Raw genomic sequence first — 18,334 nt, 5'->3', positions numbered from 1 at the left:
AAAAGAAATGAACTTTTAGCAGGAAACTATCTTTAAAGGAAATTTCCTCACATGTGAGAGCAAAGTTTTTTCTGTAGAAATGATAATCTGAATTATAACAAGATCTTTTCCTGCCAAATGAAAAACAAAATCGTCATCTAGACATGAGCCATCAGATGTTAGAGATTTCAGCACACATCTTTGCACATCCATGTAGCCAATGGCGTTTCAAAACATTGAAAGTAGTCTACCGTCATTTTTGCTCCCAAAATACTCTTCAACCGTGCAAGTGAATTTTGGTGCACATGGCCTCATCAATTTGACACGTGCCTATTGCAAACAAACAAGTAGTCTTGCACATTAAGTAGAATTTAAAAGAATGGGAAACACATTTCAAGCAGCTGTTGCATGTTATTTGCTTAGGGTTTAGACAGTCTTATACAATCTCATGGTGATAAAATTATAGAATCCAACAATTTTTAATTAAAGTTGGTACCTAACCGTCTTGGCCTGTTCTTTGAAGCAATAACGCCTCAAATACACCTGCTAAGATTCAAAGAAAAAGTGGCTCTGGTCCAGCAGTAAACCTTGGGGAGTTTACATAAGTGACAAAGGTTCAAAACACAACTCGATTCCCCAAAAATGGCATTTGATCCCATCTCCAGGTACCCATAACAAAAAATGTGTTTGCCTGATCAGATAAGTAATGACTTTGCCAGTTCCAAAATAATAAAAAATCAAATTGCAAAATTGAAGGTCACTCCGGCATGTGCTATTGAAATTACTAATTTAGATTTAACTGCTGTGGGCCAGATTTATTTAACGTGATAGAAAAAAAATCCATGCACTCTTTGTAATTCCAAGGTTATCATATCCATCCAACTACTCTCTTGCTAAAACCCCTTTTTTCTTTGCATACTGCAGTGAAATTTGTGTGAGCTTACAAGTACTGGAGCTTCCTGCCTCAGTCTGTCTCCTCTCTTTGATGGAGATGCATTGGAAGAAAGTTAATCCTCAGCAAGCTCAAAAAACACAGGAAATCGAATCATAAACATTGCTAGCATATTGCAAAAACATTGAATAAGGGGAGTTTTATGTCAAGGCCCCAAGCACTCATTGTATTGTTGCACAGAGACTCAGAACCTAGATCAAAAACATGTTCCCATCTTGCAGCCACATAATGGGGATGTCTTCATAAGTAAAGAGACTTCAGATGATGTTTCCTCACATGTCTACACACCTCCCGGAAGCATCCCTTAAAAATTAGGAAGCTTTCTAACGAAATTTTCTAAATGTCATATAATTACATTATTTTTTTTTCTACAAGTACTAACAACTAGTTGAAAAAGCTTAAAGAACTAATGAAAAGCTCTGGCTATTGAAATGTAACTTTGTAAATTTGGCATGAAATGTAACCAGTCATTTTGTAACATTATATTTTCTTATAAAATACAGAAGCAGAACTGGTACAAAAAAAAGGATTAATAAGCCTTGAGATAACTTTGCGCACAAAAGTTTTATCAATTGATTTAGGAAGGGCAGAATGGGACTCCATGATATTAGCTAGTGCTAATAACTACATAAGAGAGGAAACACTAAAACTGAAATTCTGAAATTTATATAATTTATTCATTTTATATATTTTTCCATCTTCTAGTACCTCTCTACTATTTTTCGGCAAATGGTATCCCCATCCCAGTCTCGGTCTCCCATATCTGAAACATATGCCATCTCTGAGTATGGAAATATCCATTTGCATAGTATGTACAAAAAATGCAGTTTTTTAATTTGTGCTGTAACAATTCACGGAAATTATATTTCTGAACCAAAATGATTTTGTCAAGGACTTCGCATTCCCCTTGTAATAGGTGAAGTCCCATTTAAATGAATTTCCACGAACAAAAGAAGGAATACAATCTGCAGCTAAGTAAAGAGTAAGTTGAATGTCATCTTCTAATGTTCTCATTGATGGCACATACGAATATGGTGAAGAAATCATTTGCTATTTGATAATTCAAGAAGTTGATCCATCAGTATCGATCTAGAAGGCAAGGTAAAGGTTATAAAGGTTTATCATAACAAGTACTAATGACACAAGCAAAACTACTTGAAAAGATAGTTGATTGTCATTGCACTGCTCTCGCTTTGTCAACAAAATAATAGAAAGGAGAACTTAAAAAAAAACAATTATAGAAGTCCTGTAAGTACACGGATAACAGCAGAGCTATTCAGACTTAACAAAAATAGGTAAAATGAAGGCAACAACATAAGGCTTAAATGCAATTTCCTCAAAAGACAAAACATGTGACTATATCAAACAAGAACACATTACACACGCTTAGGCTCAAACATGCACCATACACAATGGGGAAGGTTTACTTAAATACATGAGAATGGATCTCCACCATTCCATCCACATACAATGTATGGATGCACCCATATAGTCAATTATACACCTCAATAGTCAAGTCAAATTTAAATACAATGGGTACAACATATTTTATTAATTTCGTAATATTAAGTACAATGGACACAACAGATCGATTAACTTTAAAATATTGAACATGAAATATGTGGAATGGACATGAAATGAAAATCTATGTCAGCTACCTCCAATTATTACATACACGCCACTGTTATTTAATGATTAATCTATTTGGATGCTTTTGCTTCCTCACAGCTTTAGACCGGAACCAATTTTTACTTTATACATATTATACATCTGCAGCTCTACCAAAAGCAAACGGAATAAGAGCCATGTCATCCACTTCAAAGTGTACCATGCAACAATGTTTTCTTAAATCTTCTAAAACGGATGCATTCCTGAAGCGATTACTTATGACCAGGTTCTGTATCCAATTGCATTTTGACGCTAATATAACCAGACCAGGACCTTGAACATGTCTGCAGTAAGGAATTCTCAATGACCGTAATGAACTGCAAGATGTAAGGTACGATAGACCAGTATCTGTTATCATTGTTGACGCTAAGCTTAGATAAGCCAGCTTGCTGCACCTGGCAGCAAGAAAATCAAGCCCCTCATCAGTAACAAATGGGCATTGGTCAACATTCAGATGCTCCAATGCCCTGAAATTGGACAATACCTTCATATCACTCACAACCTCACAATTAACCAGGCTCAAATGCCTAAGCATTTTTGCACCATTTGCTATAGTAGCCAAGCTTAAATCATCTACATTTGTCCAACTCAGATCCAAACTTTGCAGATTAGGGCAAAGACCTATCGTAGAGAACCCCCTTGAGGAAGGTCCTAGACAGTGATATAGATCGATTTGTTCCAACTCTTGGTTGGAATGCATCATCAAAGTCTCCAATTCCACATCCCTGATCCCCCTTCCAAATCTAAGAGAGAATTCCTTTAACTGCATCCCACAAAGACCAATAGCAGCCAGACCTTGCCCTTCGCTGCCGAAACATTGAAGTGCAAGGCATTTTAGAGCCCTACATTGCATTATACACAACAATGCAGACTCGGTCAATCTTGATGCCACCAAACAAAGTTTTTCAAGACTCTTGCAATTCTGCACAAGCCCCGTTGTAGCTGCATAACTCAAAGGGCAATGCCAATTATTGTACACAAATTCTTTGAGGCCCCTGTTCGATGCAGCGACGTTTGCTATCAGAGCATCGAAAAACATTGGCTGATCTGTATCTATGTGCAGCGAAATCAAAGTAGAAAACTGTGATAATTCTCCCAAGTCACCAAGACTAAACTTTAAAGACAATTCCTGAAGGTGGATGCAATGCAGAGCCAGAGACTTCAAGCCCAAACTAATGTCCATAAAATCAATCTCAAGACAGATCTTCACAAGCATTGGACAATTCTGTCCTGTTTCCGACAAGCATGATGGAGTAAACCCTAAACTACCCTTTAAACTCAATTCACGCAGACTCTTGCAATCTGAAAGGGATGCTAGGGCATTTCCTGACAAATTCTTGCAGTTCTCGAGATTGAGGGTCCGAAGCCTCTTACAAACCCTAGCCAACTCCGCAATGCCCGAATCCAGCAAATTGGGCAGAGATGAAAGAACAACATGTTCAAGCATGGTACAACTTCTAACAAATTCTATAAAACCTATATTAGAAATTCGCTCCTGGGGTTGCTCCCGATTCCCCAACTGCAGTGTAATTAGGGTTTTAAAAGATGCAGAGATCATCTGCAGATCCGTGTCTTCCAATTGATCACAGCACTGAGTAAGGTTTGATTTTGTAATATTTTTAAAGCGCAGAATTAGTGAGGGAAGTAATGTACGTGACCTAACAGTAAGGTAGAGTGCATTCCATGTGACCTCGTCGTTCCAGGCTTTGCAGACCATGGATGCCGAGAGCAAATCATGCGTATCGTGAAGGCGCGTTACTATGCGGGACACCAGTCCACCATCTCTCGTCGCCATATCCATGCTGCTCTCCATTGATTCTTCTTCAGCTGTCTCTTCGGAATTGAGGAAACTGCGATTCAAACAGGATTTTTTTCTGCTGAGAGACTTCTAAATCGTCTTTCAACTATATATCTCACCATCTTACTGTGGTTAAAATGAGGGACAAAATAGTAATTTGAAATTTTAACGGTGAGATTTGCATACCCATGCCAATTCCCATTTTGATGGAATGGCCTAGTTAGAAATTAACAAATGTTATCATTGTGATATTGCTATCAGCATTGAATTGTGTAGTTTGACTCACTACTCCAACTAGAGCGTGCTTAATCATGGAGTTTCTTTCAAGGTTAAGCCCACTCAGCTTGCAACCTCGTTTGCAAAACCTTCAGCGAGTGTTGTGTTTGATGGACCATTCATCATAGAGCCCTTTTAGCTCATCAAGTGATAAGTAGGAGATATTTTACCACATCAAGTCGAATTGTGATATTCCTATCAAGATTCAGCTGTGTAGTTTTTTAGTCAAACTCATTGACCCACGATTCATGAGTAGTGGTTCACAAGAAACCATCTCTCATAAGAATGAATGCTACACTTGGCACTCATTACATGTAGGTGATGCTCACATAGGTGAAGCATTGGGACTTCTCGGGAGGTCACCCATCCCAGTACTACTCCAACTTGAGCACGCTTAACCATGAGTTTCCTCCAAGGTTAAGCCCACTCAGCTTGCAACCCCATTTGCAAAACCTTCAGCAAGTGTTGTGCCTTATGAACCATTCATCATAGAGCCCCTTTAGCTCATCAAGTGATAAATAGGAGATATCATTTTTCCAATATTTTATTTTTATATATTAGATTATATCTTATTTGTATTAACATATTTTTTTCATGTAATTAAGATTTATCACACTTATTATGTTTAGATATCATTTCTATATCAAAATTATCATTTTTGTGTGAATCATTCTCACATCATAGAGACATGGGATTGAGCATTGAAATTTAAAATCTTGTCAATTCTTGTGTATTTCATTCTTATCATGAGTCAACTTGGTACATCTTTCATATCATTTGTTATTATGTCATAGAATATAAAAGTGTTAAATGTGCATTTACTTGTCATTTGGTGAGCACTCACATAACTCTATGCATTGCAAAGAATAATTATTATAGAAATACTTATATTGGAGCACTATAAGAAACTTAAGTATTAAAATTGTTGTCTTCACTCATTTCTATGACCACAAAGTTGATGTAATCAAGGGAGTGGACCTATTAGAATATTTCCCTTACAATCCAATGATCTCCCCAAAGTATTTCAATGTCATTAGTCCTTGATAGTCAACATGGAGCAAAAAAATTGGTGAATCAAAAAGCAAGAGTGTGCACTATGCAAAGTAATGCATGCGCAAATGAGCCAAAGTTGTTGGATCAACCTAGAGTAGAGTTAATTAGGTGTCCTAAATATAAGATAAAGTGTAGATAGAGGATCCATTTTTCAATCTTGAGACAAGCAAATCCTACTATGACATGAGATTAATTTATCCATGTTGTCTCTAAAGACAAATATCTTAAACCCTCTTTGCATTTAATTTTCAAAATTAAAAATATTTATTATTCTAATGACAATCCTAACTATTTGAAATAATTAATCTACGTTGATTTATGTCGATATGAAAGCATTTTATTCAATTAGCATGTATTAATAGTTGGGTAAGGTTTATTTTTACTTATAGTATTGTAAAAAAAATTTAGCAAGGTCATTAAACAAGTAATGTGTAATGTTTGTGAGTAGTTATTGTTGAGCAAAGACTCGTTATTGATGTCAAAGGTGCAATCTATGTTGTCATTGATGTCAAGGCATCTAGAAGATTGCAATTACTGTCATGCCATATTAGAGAATCTAAAATCCAAAACGACAAATTCAAGTATGTTTAAATAACTCTCTTAATGTTATCATTATGATCTAGTTTTAGGAGTTCTCGTTGTTTATCACATGTGTTATTTTTTGTAAGTATCTACAACATATTTTTGAGGTTTGTTGCTCAGAAACAACATTTTCACTCAATTATGTTGTCATGATGTTCAGGTTTGCATCCTGTCGTAATTGAGAGTATAACTTGCAGTTCGGAAGTAAAGTAAGGCTACATATGAAGTATCAAATTCCCAAGTTTTAGAGGGTGATATTCAACAAACAGAAAGTTAGGAGTGACAAAGTGTTCATTGTGCTAGTTGGCCAACTATGTTGATGTTTTGGATTGATGTGTTAAAGAAGGAAAGCATGTGCCAACTAGAGGAAGTGTGTGGATGTTCACTAAGGCCAATTGAGTCTATGTTAGGCAACGCATAGAGTGTTCTCACTCCTAGTGTAACGTGTGGACTTTAGGGTCATGCCTATTATACATTTAGTTTAAGATCTATTATGTGGCCAACTTGCAAATATATTATATTTATTTCTAGGTCGACTTGTGGATGTAGCTATCATTGCAATGCATATTTATTATTAATCTAGGTTTACTCCTAGAGTGTCTATTATAGTTGATGTGTGATTATGTCAATGATGCTAAATGAGTAAGCATGATTCTTGTGCTCAGTTTCATTTGAAGATCATATGTACAATGTGATGATGTTCTAAAGTCAATTATATCAAGAAGAAGCTGAATATTCATCCTTGAAGGTCTGCATTAAACTTATCTATTTGTAGACACCTAAATTTGATTAATCTAATTAATTGAATTTAGCTATCCTGAACACCTTTAAATTAAATAATTACGCATTATTTAATTAATTATTGTCCCCTCCTTCTAGCTAATTAATTTTACTAATTACGCTATAGTCCCCTTTTAATTAATTATTTGATAATCCTAAATCATTTAATTGATTAAATTTGACCCCTTCTTCTATTAAATAAATCAAATGCATAATTTGATTATTTAATTAACTTTTGTCCTTTTCTTCCTTTGCCAATATAGAATTAATTAATTAATCCTATTTCCCCACACGTCTCCTAATTTAAACCCTCGTCTAACCTTTCCTCCAAACCTAACCCACTAGGTAACCTTGGGTTTTAACCAACCTTATCCCTTCTAACCAACCCTATCCTTTCTAACCTCCCCCATCACTTTTGTGTGCACATTCCCAATATTCTTAATATTTTGAGAGGAATCCTTTTATTTGGGTGTTTCTCTCCCAAATAGACATGTGTCCTTGGGGACACTTGTCATTCCTCTCCATGACACTTGCCCTTCTCAAGGACACTTGTCATCTTGGGCTTAGCCACTTATCCTCTTTGAGAACAAGTGTGGAATCTCATTCCACGTGACATCTTGAGGATTGCCACATGTCCTCTTTGAGGACAAGTGTCTCATTTTCAACCCTCTTCATCTCCCATCCATTCATATTTGAACCCTCCCTTTTCTTCACAAATGATCTATTTTCATGCAACCATATCATCATAATGCCAATTTAACTACTCACATCACTATCATTTACAACCTCATATCTGATGCAGGAGCATCCCCGGTTCATAGCAATCTTGCATCAACCAAAATATTTCCTTTGTGTTTTGCTTTTTATTTGCAATTTCAACATTTCTTTTTGTGTATCTCGGATTTGGCTCATCGGAACCTATGGAGTTGGATTTTACTTGAAGACTTGATCATCATCCTTATTCCCAAACCGTGGAGCATTTGGATCATTTTCCGGCAAGTCATCGCTATTAGTATCCAAGACAGTTTTCTGTTACCAGTTGCCTGGACCTATTTGCATTGGTGATCTACCGGATCCCCTTCCATAGCTTGTGGAGCCCTAAGCGTTGATTCCGATTTTCCTTGGTGTGTGGTCAACCTTTTCCTGTGATCTACTCTTCGGCCTTTGGATTTTTCGGAGTAATTTCTTTGGCGGAAGTCGACCTTGTTGGTTTTGCACATTAGGTCTTGTTCTTCAGGTTTTGATCCCTTTTTGGGCCAACTGGATCCCCTTGGATCGTATAAATTATTGTAATAGAGAATTAGAATGTAATCAAGAAGTTAGACTAAGCATAGAAGATAGATCTTAAGATTTGAGGTCCCGGTTGTGACCTGTTCTGTATTTTGAGCATGTTTTAGCAGGCTTGTGAGCCGGTTTCTGTAACATGGTTGTTATCTATTGGTTGTAATCAATTTTCATGTTAAAATTAAATCTATTCTACATTGCCTCCATCATGTCCTTGTGTTTCCATTGTGTTTACTCTTGCTGACCGGTCCGGATTGATCTCTTTGAGGTCCCTCCTATTTGGTGACTGCTTCCAGTGGTATCAAAATGAGTTTTCATTCCGAAGATTGTGTGTCCTGAGAATTTTGTTGTAGGGTGGCAGACTGTGGATCCGACTTGTAGTTGTAGAGGACTGGCATAAAGATGGTGCAAAGAGGAACTAGGAATGGTGGAGCACGTGGGAATGCAAACCCTACTGTACTGAAAATGTTGCGAGGAATAGCATCCCGGTTAGAAGTCGTGGAGACAACCCAGAGAAGAGTTCGACACATTGAAGATGTAAGTGAAGATGAAGGAGAAGAAGCCCTGGCAAAACAAGTAAACCCACTGGCGGTTGATCCGGATGAAGAAGGTTTTGAGGGTTTTGAGTAGGGTGAATACTAAACCTCATTTTACCCCACCAAAATATGATGGAAAGTTGGATTCGGACGAATTGATGGATTGGATCTTAGAGATGGAGAAATATTTTGATTTTGAAAACAATGTAGAAAAAAGGAAGGTAAAATATGCATGTACCCAGTTGAAAGGTCATGCATCTCTTTGGTGGGAGCATTTGCAAGTTGATAGACAGAGAAGAGGTAAAGAGAAGATCAAGACATGGGATCGGATGATTGCTAAGTTGAAATCAAAATCATGCCAGCTAATTATCAAGTGAATCTGTTCTAAAAGTTGAAGAATTTGAGATAGAAGGAATCTAGTGTGAAGGAATACACCGAAGCAATTTACAAGTTGAATATCAGATCCAGACATGTTGATGATGAAGTTGAACAAGTTGCAAGATATTTGAATGGATTGTGGGTGTCTATACAAGATGAACTCAGTTTGATCAAATTACAAAGTGTTGAGGAGGCTTACTAGTATGCCCTGAAGGCATAAGAAAAGCTAAACAAAAGACATGAGTAGAGGTAGAGAGGCAGAGGTGAAAGGTTTTTCGAAGGAAGATTTCAAGGAGGAAGAGGATATACCGGAGGTAGAGGAACCTGTACAAATTAGAACAAGGACAAAGAAGTGAACAAAGAAGGTAATTCATACCAGAAAGATGATAGAAATTTCTACCGAAGGAAAGAACCAAATGGCTAATGTAATGAGAATTTTGGAAGACAAGACAGGAGAGTGTTTAGAGGAACTTGCTATAAGTGTGGAGGAGGACATTGTGCTTTCCAATGTAAGAAGACAGAGAACACTGGAAGAGCAACAATGGTGGAAGAAAACCCCACTAGATCAGATAATAAACCAAAAGATGGAGAACTGTTGATGATGAGGAGAGCTTTGTGTCATACCGGGAGAGATGAAGAGCCCTTGCAAAGGAAGAATTTGTTCAAGACCGGATGTAAGGTATATGGTAAGTGTTGTAAAGTTGTTATTGATAGTGGTAGTTCAGATAATCTTGTTTCAGAAGAGATGGTGAATAAGTTGAATTTGGAAAGATTGAAATACCCTAAGCCTTATCAGATAGCATGGAATCAGGATGAACATAAGTTGTTAGTAAGTGAGCAATGTTTGGTGAAATTGAAAATTGGGAATTATCATGATGAGTCTTGTGTGATATTATGCCTATGGATATTTGTCATCTTTTGTTGGGTAGACCTTGGCAGTTTGATAGACATACAATACATGATGGGAGGAAGAATACGTACACTATTGTGGCCAATGGGATGAAGCAAACCTTGTTGCCCTTGGAGGAACCTTTGAAGAGTGAAGTCTATACGAATGCTAGAATATGTATGGTGGATGGAAGGAAATTCCTGGATGGATTGAGACATGAGAATGTGTGTTTTGCCTTAGTTCCTAGGAAGACTGAGAATCTAGAGCATGAAGAGGAACAACCGGAAGAGATAAAAGATTTCCTGACAGAATATGAAGACATCATTTTAGATAATGTGCCTGATGGATTGCCACTTGTGAGAAGTATCAGTCAGTGCATGGACCTGGTTCCCGGAGCTAGTTTGCCTAACAAAGCTGCACACCAGATGACATCAGAAGAGAATGAAGAACTAAATAAACAAGTGCAGGAGTTGTTGAAGAAAGGTTTGATCAGAGAAAGTTTGAGCCCTTGTGCAATACCAGCAATATTAGCACCTAAGAATAATGGAGAGTGGAGAATGTGTACCGATTCCAGAGCAATAAACAAGATCACAATGAAATATCGGTTTCCTTTGCCTAGGATGGATGACATAATGCACTGTTTGAGCAGAACCAAATACTTTACAAAGATAGATTTGAAGAGTGGATATCATCAAATCAAGATCAAAGAAGGAGATGAGTGGAAGCCAACATTCAAGACAAATGAAGGATTATATGAATGATTAGTGGTGCCTTTTGGGTTAACTAATATGTCGAGTACTTTCATGAGGTTGATGAATGAGGTATTGAAGAAATTCTTGGGTAAGTTTGTTATTGTATATTTGGATGACATTCTGATTTTCAGTAAGACAAAAGAGGAGCATTTGTTGCATTTGAGATAAGTTTTGCGAGGTTGAGAGAAGAAAAGTTGTTGATAAATCTTAAGAAGTGTACTTTCATGAAAGATGAGTTAGTCTATTTGGGATTTGTGATATTTGAGGATGGTTTGAAGATGGACCCTGAGAAAGTAAAAACAATTGTTGAGTGGCCTACACCGGAAAGCATTGGAGAGGTAAGATCATTTCAGGGATTGGCTAGTTTCTACCAAAAGTTCATTAGAAATTTCAGTTCAGTTTGTAACCCTATGACTAAGACCATGAGGGGAGATCGGAAGGAATTCAAGTGGAGCACTGGAGCAAACAATAGTTTTGAGCTATTGAAATGGAAAGTGACTGAGCAACCTATGTTAGCTTTACCAAATTTCAATAAAGTATTTCAAGTGGATTGTGATGCAAGTGGAACAACAATAGGAGCAGTCTTGAGTCAGGAAGTGAGAGCAATAGCTTATTTTAGTGAGAAATTGAATGATGCCTAGAGGAGATATTCAATGTATAATCAGGATTTTTATGTCATAGTTCAAGCCTTGAAGAAGTGGATATATTACCTATTGCTTAAGGAGTTTGTGTTGTATACGAATCATCAAGCTTTATAGTATTTGAATAATCAGAGTAAATTGAATCAGAGACATATGAGATGGGTAGAATTTTTGCAGAGTTACACCTTTGTGTTGAAGCATAGAAGTGGGAAATCTAACAAAGTTGTTGATGCACTGAGTAGGAGAAGGAATTTGCTGACAAAGATGAGAGTGACAATATTAGGATTTGAGGAATTGAAGACCTTGCATGATGATGACCCGAATTTTGCAGAACCTCAGAGAGCATGTAGAGAACTGGTTACGATAGATAGAAGCAAGTGGTTGGATTACTTCATTTAGGATGGGATGTTATTCAAAGGAGTTCAGTTGTGCATACCTAAGAGTTCTATGAGAGAGAATCTGATAAAGGAGAAACACAGTGGAGGATTAGCTGGACATTTTGGTATTGACAAAACAGTACCATTGGTGAGTGAGAATTACTCTTGGCCCCAGATTCATAAGGATGTTAGGAAATATGTGCAAAGTTGTAGAGTTTGTCAAGTTGCAAAGGGAAGTAGTCAGAATGTGGGATTGTATAAACCTTTGATAGTACCGGTAAGTCCTTGGGAGGATATAAGCATGGATTTCATACTTGAATTGCCTAAAACACCAAGAGGGAATGATTCTATATTTGTGGTAGTGGATAGATTCTCAAAGATGGCTCATTTCATACCTTGTAAGAAGACATAAGATGCATTACATGTACCAGACCTATTTTTCAAGGAAGTAGTGAGATTGCATGGATTACCTAAGAGCATAGTTTCAGACAGAGACACCAAGTTTGTTGGTTATTTTTGGAGAACACTTTGGAAGAAGATGAAAACAGTTTTGAAGTTAAGTTCTTCTTTTCATCCACAGACTGATAAGTAGTTAACCAAAGCTTGGGAAATTTGTTGAGATGTTTAGTTGGAGATAAAACCAGAAGATGGGATTTGATTCTTGCACAAGCAGAGTTTGCCTACAATAATTCAGTAAACAGGAGTACCAGAAGAACACCTTTTGAGATTGTTACTGGAATACGTCCTAGAGGTATATCAAAATTAAAAGATATTAGCAGCGAGGACCAGAGAAGTTCAGAAGCAGAAGAATTTGCAGATCACGTGAAGGACTTGCATATTCAAGTTAAGAAACATTTGGAGGACATGAATAGCAAGTATAAGGAGAAGGCAGATGAGAAAGTTTGGACCTTGCAGGATTTTGAGAAAGTTCAGTTCTAGGAATGCATATGAAGTGGAGTTACTAGATAGTTTGAGTATTCCACCTATGTTTAACATTGTAGATCTTCATCAGTATCATGAAACATAATTAAGTGAGGACAGTATTGTAGACTTGGAGAAATATTTGCCCCAAAAGGAACCAAATAAGATTGAAGACATTTTGGACAGTAGGATTGGCATAGTACCCAGAGCAGTCAGTATAAGGAGTATCTTGTGAAGTGGAAGGACAGACTAGTTGAAGATTCATCTTGGATTTCTTAGGCAGAGGTAGACCGCCTTGGTTTTCCTCTGATCCCAACAAAGTGAGAGACTCACTTTTTTTCAATAACCCCTGATGTCTAATGCAGGAGCATCCTGCATCAACCAAAATATTTCCTTTTTGTTTTGCTTTCTATTTGCAGTTTCAGCATTTCTTTCTGTGTGTCCCAGATTTGGCTCACTAGAACCTATGGAGTTGGATTTTACTTGAAGACTTGATCATCTTCCTTATTCCCAAACCGTGGAGAATTTGGATCATTTTCTGACAAGTTATCGCTATCGATTTCCAAGACAGTTTTCTGTTACCGGTTGCCTGAACCTATTTGCATTGGTGATCTACTGGATCCCTTTCCATAGCTTGCAGAACCCTGAGCGTTGATTTTGATGTTCCTTGGCATGTGGCTGACCTTTTTCCCATGATCTACTCTTCAGCCTTTGGATTTTTCAAAGGAATTTCTTTGGCGGAGGCCGACCTTGTTGGTTTTGCATGTTAGGTCTTGTTTTTCGGGTTTTGATCCCTTTTTGGGCCGAACGGATCTCGTTGGATCATATAGATCATTGTAATAGAGAATTAGAATGTAATCAAGAAGTTATACCGAGCATAGAAGATAAATCTTAAGATTTGAGGTCCCGGTTGTGACCTGTTTTGTATTTTGAGCATGTTTTAGCAGGTCCGTGAGCCAGTTTCTATAACCCGATTGTTACCGGTTGGTTGTAATCAGTTTTCATGTTATAATTCAATTTGTTTTGCATTTCCTCCATCATGTCCTTGTGTTTCCATTGTGTTTACTATTGCTGACCGGTCTAGATTGATCTCTTTAAGGTCCCTCCTAGCTGGTGACTGCTTCAATATCACATCCATTTTAGTATAGTTTGCATACTCATTGTCATGGAGCGCATTCAAGCACCCTTGGAAATGTAGATATCAAGAACACATCAAACCAAATCAAAGGACAAATCCTCAACAAAAGGAGCTATTAAGTTTGCATTTTCTTGCTCATTAATTGTGTTTTTAGCTTTCTTTTTATCATCCTATCTTGAGTGTTTTGCTTGTTGATTGTGTAGTTGGATTGTTAAATAATTTTTCAATCATTTTAGCCCTCACGTTTTCATGTGCACACTACAATATTATGTATGTTATTGGTGTCTCACATAGTGAGTTGGTGCTCATATCTTGGATTAGGAAATTTGTGTATCTTGTAGGTTGGTGCTTGCAAATGTAATTGGGGATTAGTGTCGCATGTTGGTTGGTGCCTACTTCATTTTGTAAATTTCTTATTATATTCTTACGAGGTTGGATTTGGGCAGTAGATTGAAGTAGCTATTCTCACCATGTTTATTTTATTCTAGGTTTCTACACAAATTTGGTGTTCATTTTTATAGATGTATGCTTATGTTCATTATTTGATAAGTTGCTTCATAATTAAGGAAAGAATTGTAAATGCTACTAATGATGGTTTGGGTTTGACATTGGTTGTGACACTTGGAGAAGTTATTATTTCTAATTAAAGTTTAATCAATTTGGAATTGGCATTAGTAATTCACCGCCACCACCACCCCCTCTCAATATATTTGTGTTCTTAACAATTGGTATTAAATTTAAGTTCCAAGTGGAAGAAGCTTAATAGATTGACATAGATCTAGGATGGCCACTAAGTTTCTCAAGAAGGTCTTTCTTCAAATGAGGCACCACTTTTTGATAGATCCAATTATGCATTTTGGAGGGTAAGGATGGAAGCTTATTTAATGGTTTTAGGGTTTGATGTTTGGAAATTTGTTGTGGATGGTTATGAGAATCCAAAAATCCATCCAAGGGATCGGGCAAGAAAGAGAGAATGTGAGACAAATGCAAAATATAGGATTGTTATTTTATGTGGTCTATTTAACTCTAAGTTTGTCAAGAAAATACACTACAAGACTGCAAAAGAAGTTTGGGATAAGCTTTATAATATCTATGAAGATGATGATAAAGTCAAGGAGGCAAAGCTTCAAACCTATTGAGGTTTACTTGAATGTATAAATATGAAGTAGGAAGAAAAATATTACAACATACCTACTCGAAGTTGATGAAGTTGTCAATAACATTAGAGGACTTGGTAAAGGAGTGAAAGAGCCTATGATTGTCAAAAAGGTACTCAAATATATTCCCTCTAAGTTTGATGCAAAAGTCTTTGCAATAGAAGAATCCAAAGATATAAATAGTTTGACTATGGATGAGTTACATGGGACATTGATTGCATATGAAATGAGAATTATGAATGACAAATCTCCAACCTTGAAGGCATTCATGGAGAAAGAGGATTCAAATTTTAGTGAAGATTCTAATCTAAAAGAAGCAATTTTTTTTAGGAAATTAAAAAAGAGTTTCTAACAAGTACAAAGGTAAGTTACCTTTCAAATGATTTAATTGTGGTAATATTGGTTATATTGCATTAAAATGAAAATTGAGAACAAGCAAAAAGAAAAATAATGGATTGCATACTAAGGAAAATGGTTACTCATTTGAGGAGTACGACGAGAACACTTCTAGATATGAAAGTAAAAATTCTCTACTCGTGGCAATGTAAACCCTATGTAAGGATGTAGTAAGTGTGTACTTCATAAATGAAGGAGAAGATGTTGAAATAAATTTTGAAAAACTTCATTATATTTACAAGGAGTTTAAGAATCTAAAGAAAAAGATTGTGAAACAAGGACTACTTATTTCAAAAGATTTTAAAATCAAAGAAAAATAAGAGATACAAATCATAGAATTGAAAGTTCAATTGGAATAATTAAAAAGGCAAAGTGATATCATAATATAAAGTTTAAAGGATTGTGAAATACTAGAGGCGGAAGTGGTATCCTTGAGAAAGGACTTGGAGAAAGAAAATAGTTAGCTGAGCAAAAATGTAAACTTGGAAAGATTACTGAGATCTCAGATGAGATTATATATAGTCAGAGGGCACCACACATCAAGACTAACACTGGATTCAATGGAAAAAAACAATAAGGCTATTGAGCATTCCATGAGGTCCAGTGCAAAAGATTTGGATGATTATGGTTTCAGAATTTCAGGATCTGATCATCCTAAAGTGACTTAAGACAACTAAAAGGAGAATAAAGGGTTCATTCATGTTCACAAGTAGAAGAATAGATCAAGAAGACAAAATCCAAGTGGGCCAATGTACAATACCATGTACAATCATTCTTTCTCTAGCTGTCATTTTAATTATAATCATTATGGACATAAGGCAGTAGATTGTAGAAGACTTCATACTAGGAACATAAACTTTGAGAATGGAGATTCTTTTGCTCCTTTGGTTGATTTCAATATTGCATGTTATGAGTGCAAAAACTCTGGACACATTACAAGACATTGCAGAAGTAATTCTATGAAGTCCTCTAAATCGAATAAAAAGGAAAGCCTTTGTTATTCAAAGAAAGAAATCTAAGAAGGTGTGGAAAAGAGGGCAAGAGGAAAAAAACTCTGAAAGAACAATAATCCCTCATATTGCATTTCATGCCCAAACTAGGATACACGATGGATTTGGAGATAAAGGCTACAATGATGCACTCAATATTGAAGAATGTGAATCCATAGAAGAAATTTATGGCAAGACTATGGTGGACGGTTCCAACACTGGAGGTGGGGATCTAAATGAGATCAAGGAAATAGAATGCATGTTGGGTAAAAGTGATGAAATTTGGCATTGGCAATAAAAAGAAAGAGTATAATAATACTTTTGAGTTATTTAGGCAAAAGATGAGAGAGATCTTTCTCCTTATTGATGTTTAAAAGATAACACAAGTTCAGGGGGAGTGTTGACACCCTGCCACAAGTAGGCTTGGTGGTCTTGTGGTGAAATTAAATTCGTATGAGTGCATTATTTTTTCTAGATAGGGGGGAAGAATGTCTCAAAAGAATATTTCAAGCATCCCTTTTCTATTGATGTTGAAGGGGGAGAGAAATAAACAAAATGCTTTTTAGAGGAAAACTTGTTTAAGAGGAGTGTTATTCACAAGGGAGAACATTTTGTTGGTTTGCATTGATGAAGAAGGGGGAGATTGTTAAAGTAATTTTAGGATAATTATCTAATTATTAATTAATTAGGTCCTTTAATCACTTTTTCACTTATGCTAAACTTAGATGATTTTTATTATCTAGACTTTACTATTCTAGCTTTAGTTCTAGATGTATTTGAGCTTAATTTAGCTCCTACATTGCATTTCTTTGGTTCTCCTAATTTTTGCATTAGGGTTTCATTCATCCTTTATAAGGATTCATTCATTCATTGTAATTGAATCTCCATTATTTTATCTCTAACATTGTTTTGTGTAATAATATAAAATTCTTTGATTGTTATGTAGCATACAATCTTTGCTTGATCTCTTTTTTTGTAATAGGTGTTTTGCTTGCAGATGATTCTTGGCTCCTCTAGTTGATCATCAACTCCTATGTGGTATTAGAGTTTTTCTCTCAAGTTCTTGTCTTCATACTTGAGGGATCCAACCTAAGGTAAATTTATTGTGCACTTTGGGCTCAAATGAAGGTTGTCATCTCATTCACTGTGTCGAAAAATCCTAAGATCAATTATCTTTTCATCAAAATTGGAGCAATTGAAAAATTGGGTCAAATTGGTTGAGGGTACAAAAATCGAGGCAAAATATAAGAGTAGCTAAAAAATCTAGGCGATTTGGAGCAAAACATAGGTCACCATTGTGCATAGGAGGCTCGAGAACCCTAAAATCGCTTGTCAATTTGTCAAAAATGGAGATCGAGGAATTCTCGCAAAATGTTTCAAAAAAATTTCCATTTTCAAAAAGTATTCGTTTTCAGAAAGTTTTTGTTTTTGGGAAGTTTCCATTTTTGAAAAGTTTGTATTTTTGGAAAATTTATAGTTTTGGAAACTTATTATTTTCGAAATATTTCTATTTTTGGAAAGTTTCTATTTTAGAAAAATTTCATTTTTGGGAACCCTTCAAGCCTTCCAAACCCTAATTGACATGCAAAACTGGTTTTTTGGCCATAACTTCATCATATGGAGTCAAAATCGGGCAAACAAGATATCATCGAAAAGTTGATTTTGGCACTGATGTGGATTTGATAGTGGTTCTGATTAGATTCTCCATACATTTTTTGTACCAAGCCTCTAAAATCAACCTTCAGTTTTGTGCTTCCGAGGCCATATCTTGCACATTTGGACTCTATC

At 36.2% G+C, this 18,334-nt stretch overlaps 1 protein-coding gene across 1 annotated transcript; it reads right to left on the bottom strand.

Annotated features, from left to right (window-relative positions):
• Positions 1-364: 364 nt before the first annotated feature.
• LOC131052349 (EIN3-binding F-box protein 1) lies at positions 365-4,539 on the bottom strand. Its single transcript, XM_057987002.2, has one exon. It carries the CDS (start codon positions 4,410-4,412, stop codon positions 2,694-2,696), a length of 1,719 nt encoding a protein of 572 aa, XP_057842985.2. The 5' UTR covers positions 4,413-4,539; the 3' UTR covers positions 365-2,693.
• Positions 4,540-18,334: the final 13,795 nt, after the last annotated feature.

Source organism: Cryptomeria japonica, chromosome 2 (genome assembly GCF_030272615.1).
Source record: "Cryptomeria japonica chromosome 2, Sugi_1.0, whole genome shotgun sequence".
Lineage (NCBI taxonomy): Eukaryota > Viridiplantae > Streptophyta > Pinopsida > Cupressales > Cupressaceae > Cryptomeria > Cryptomeria japonica.
Note: the sequence above shows the minus strand (reverse complement) of the source record. Positions and strands in the feature narration are given on the sequence as shown.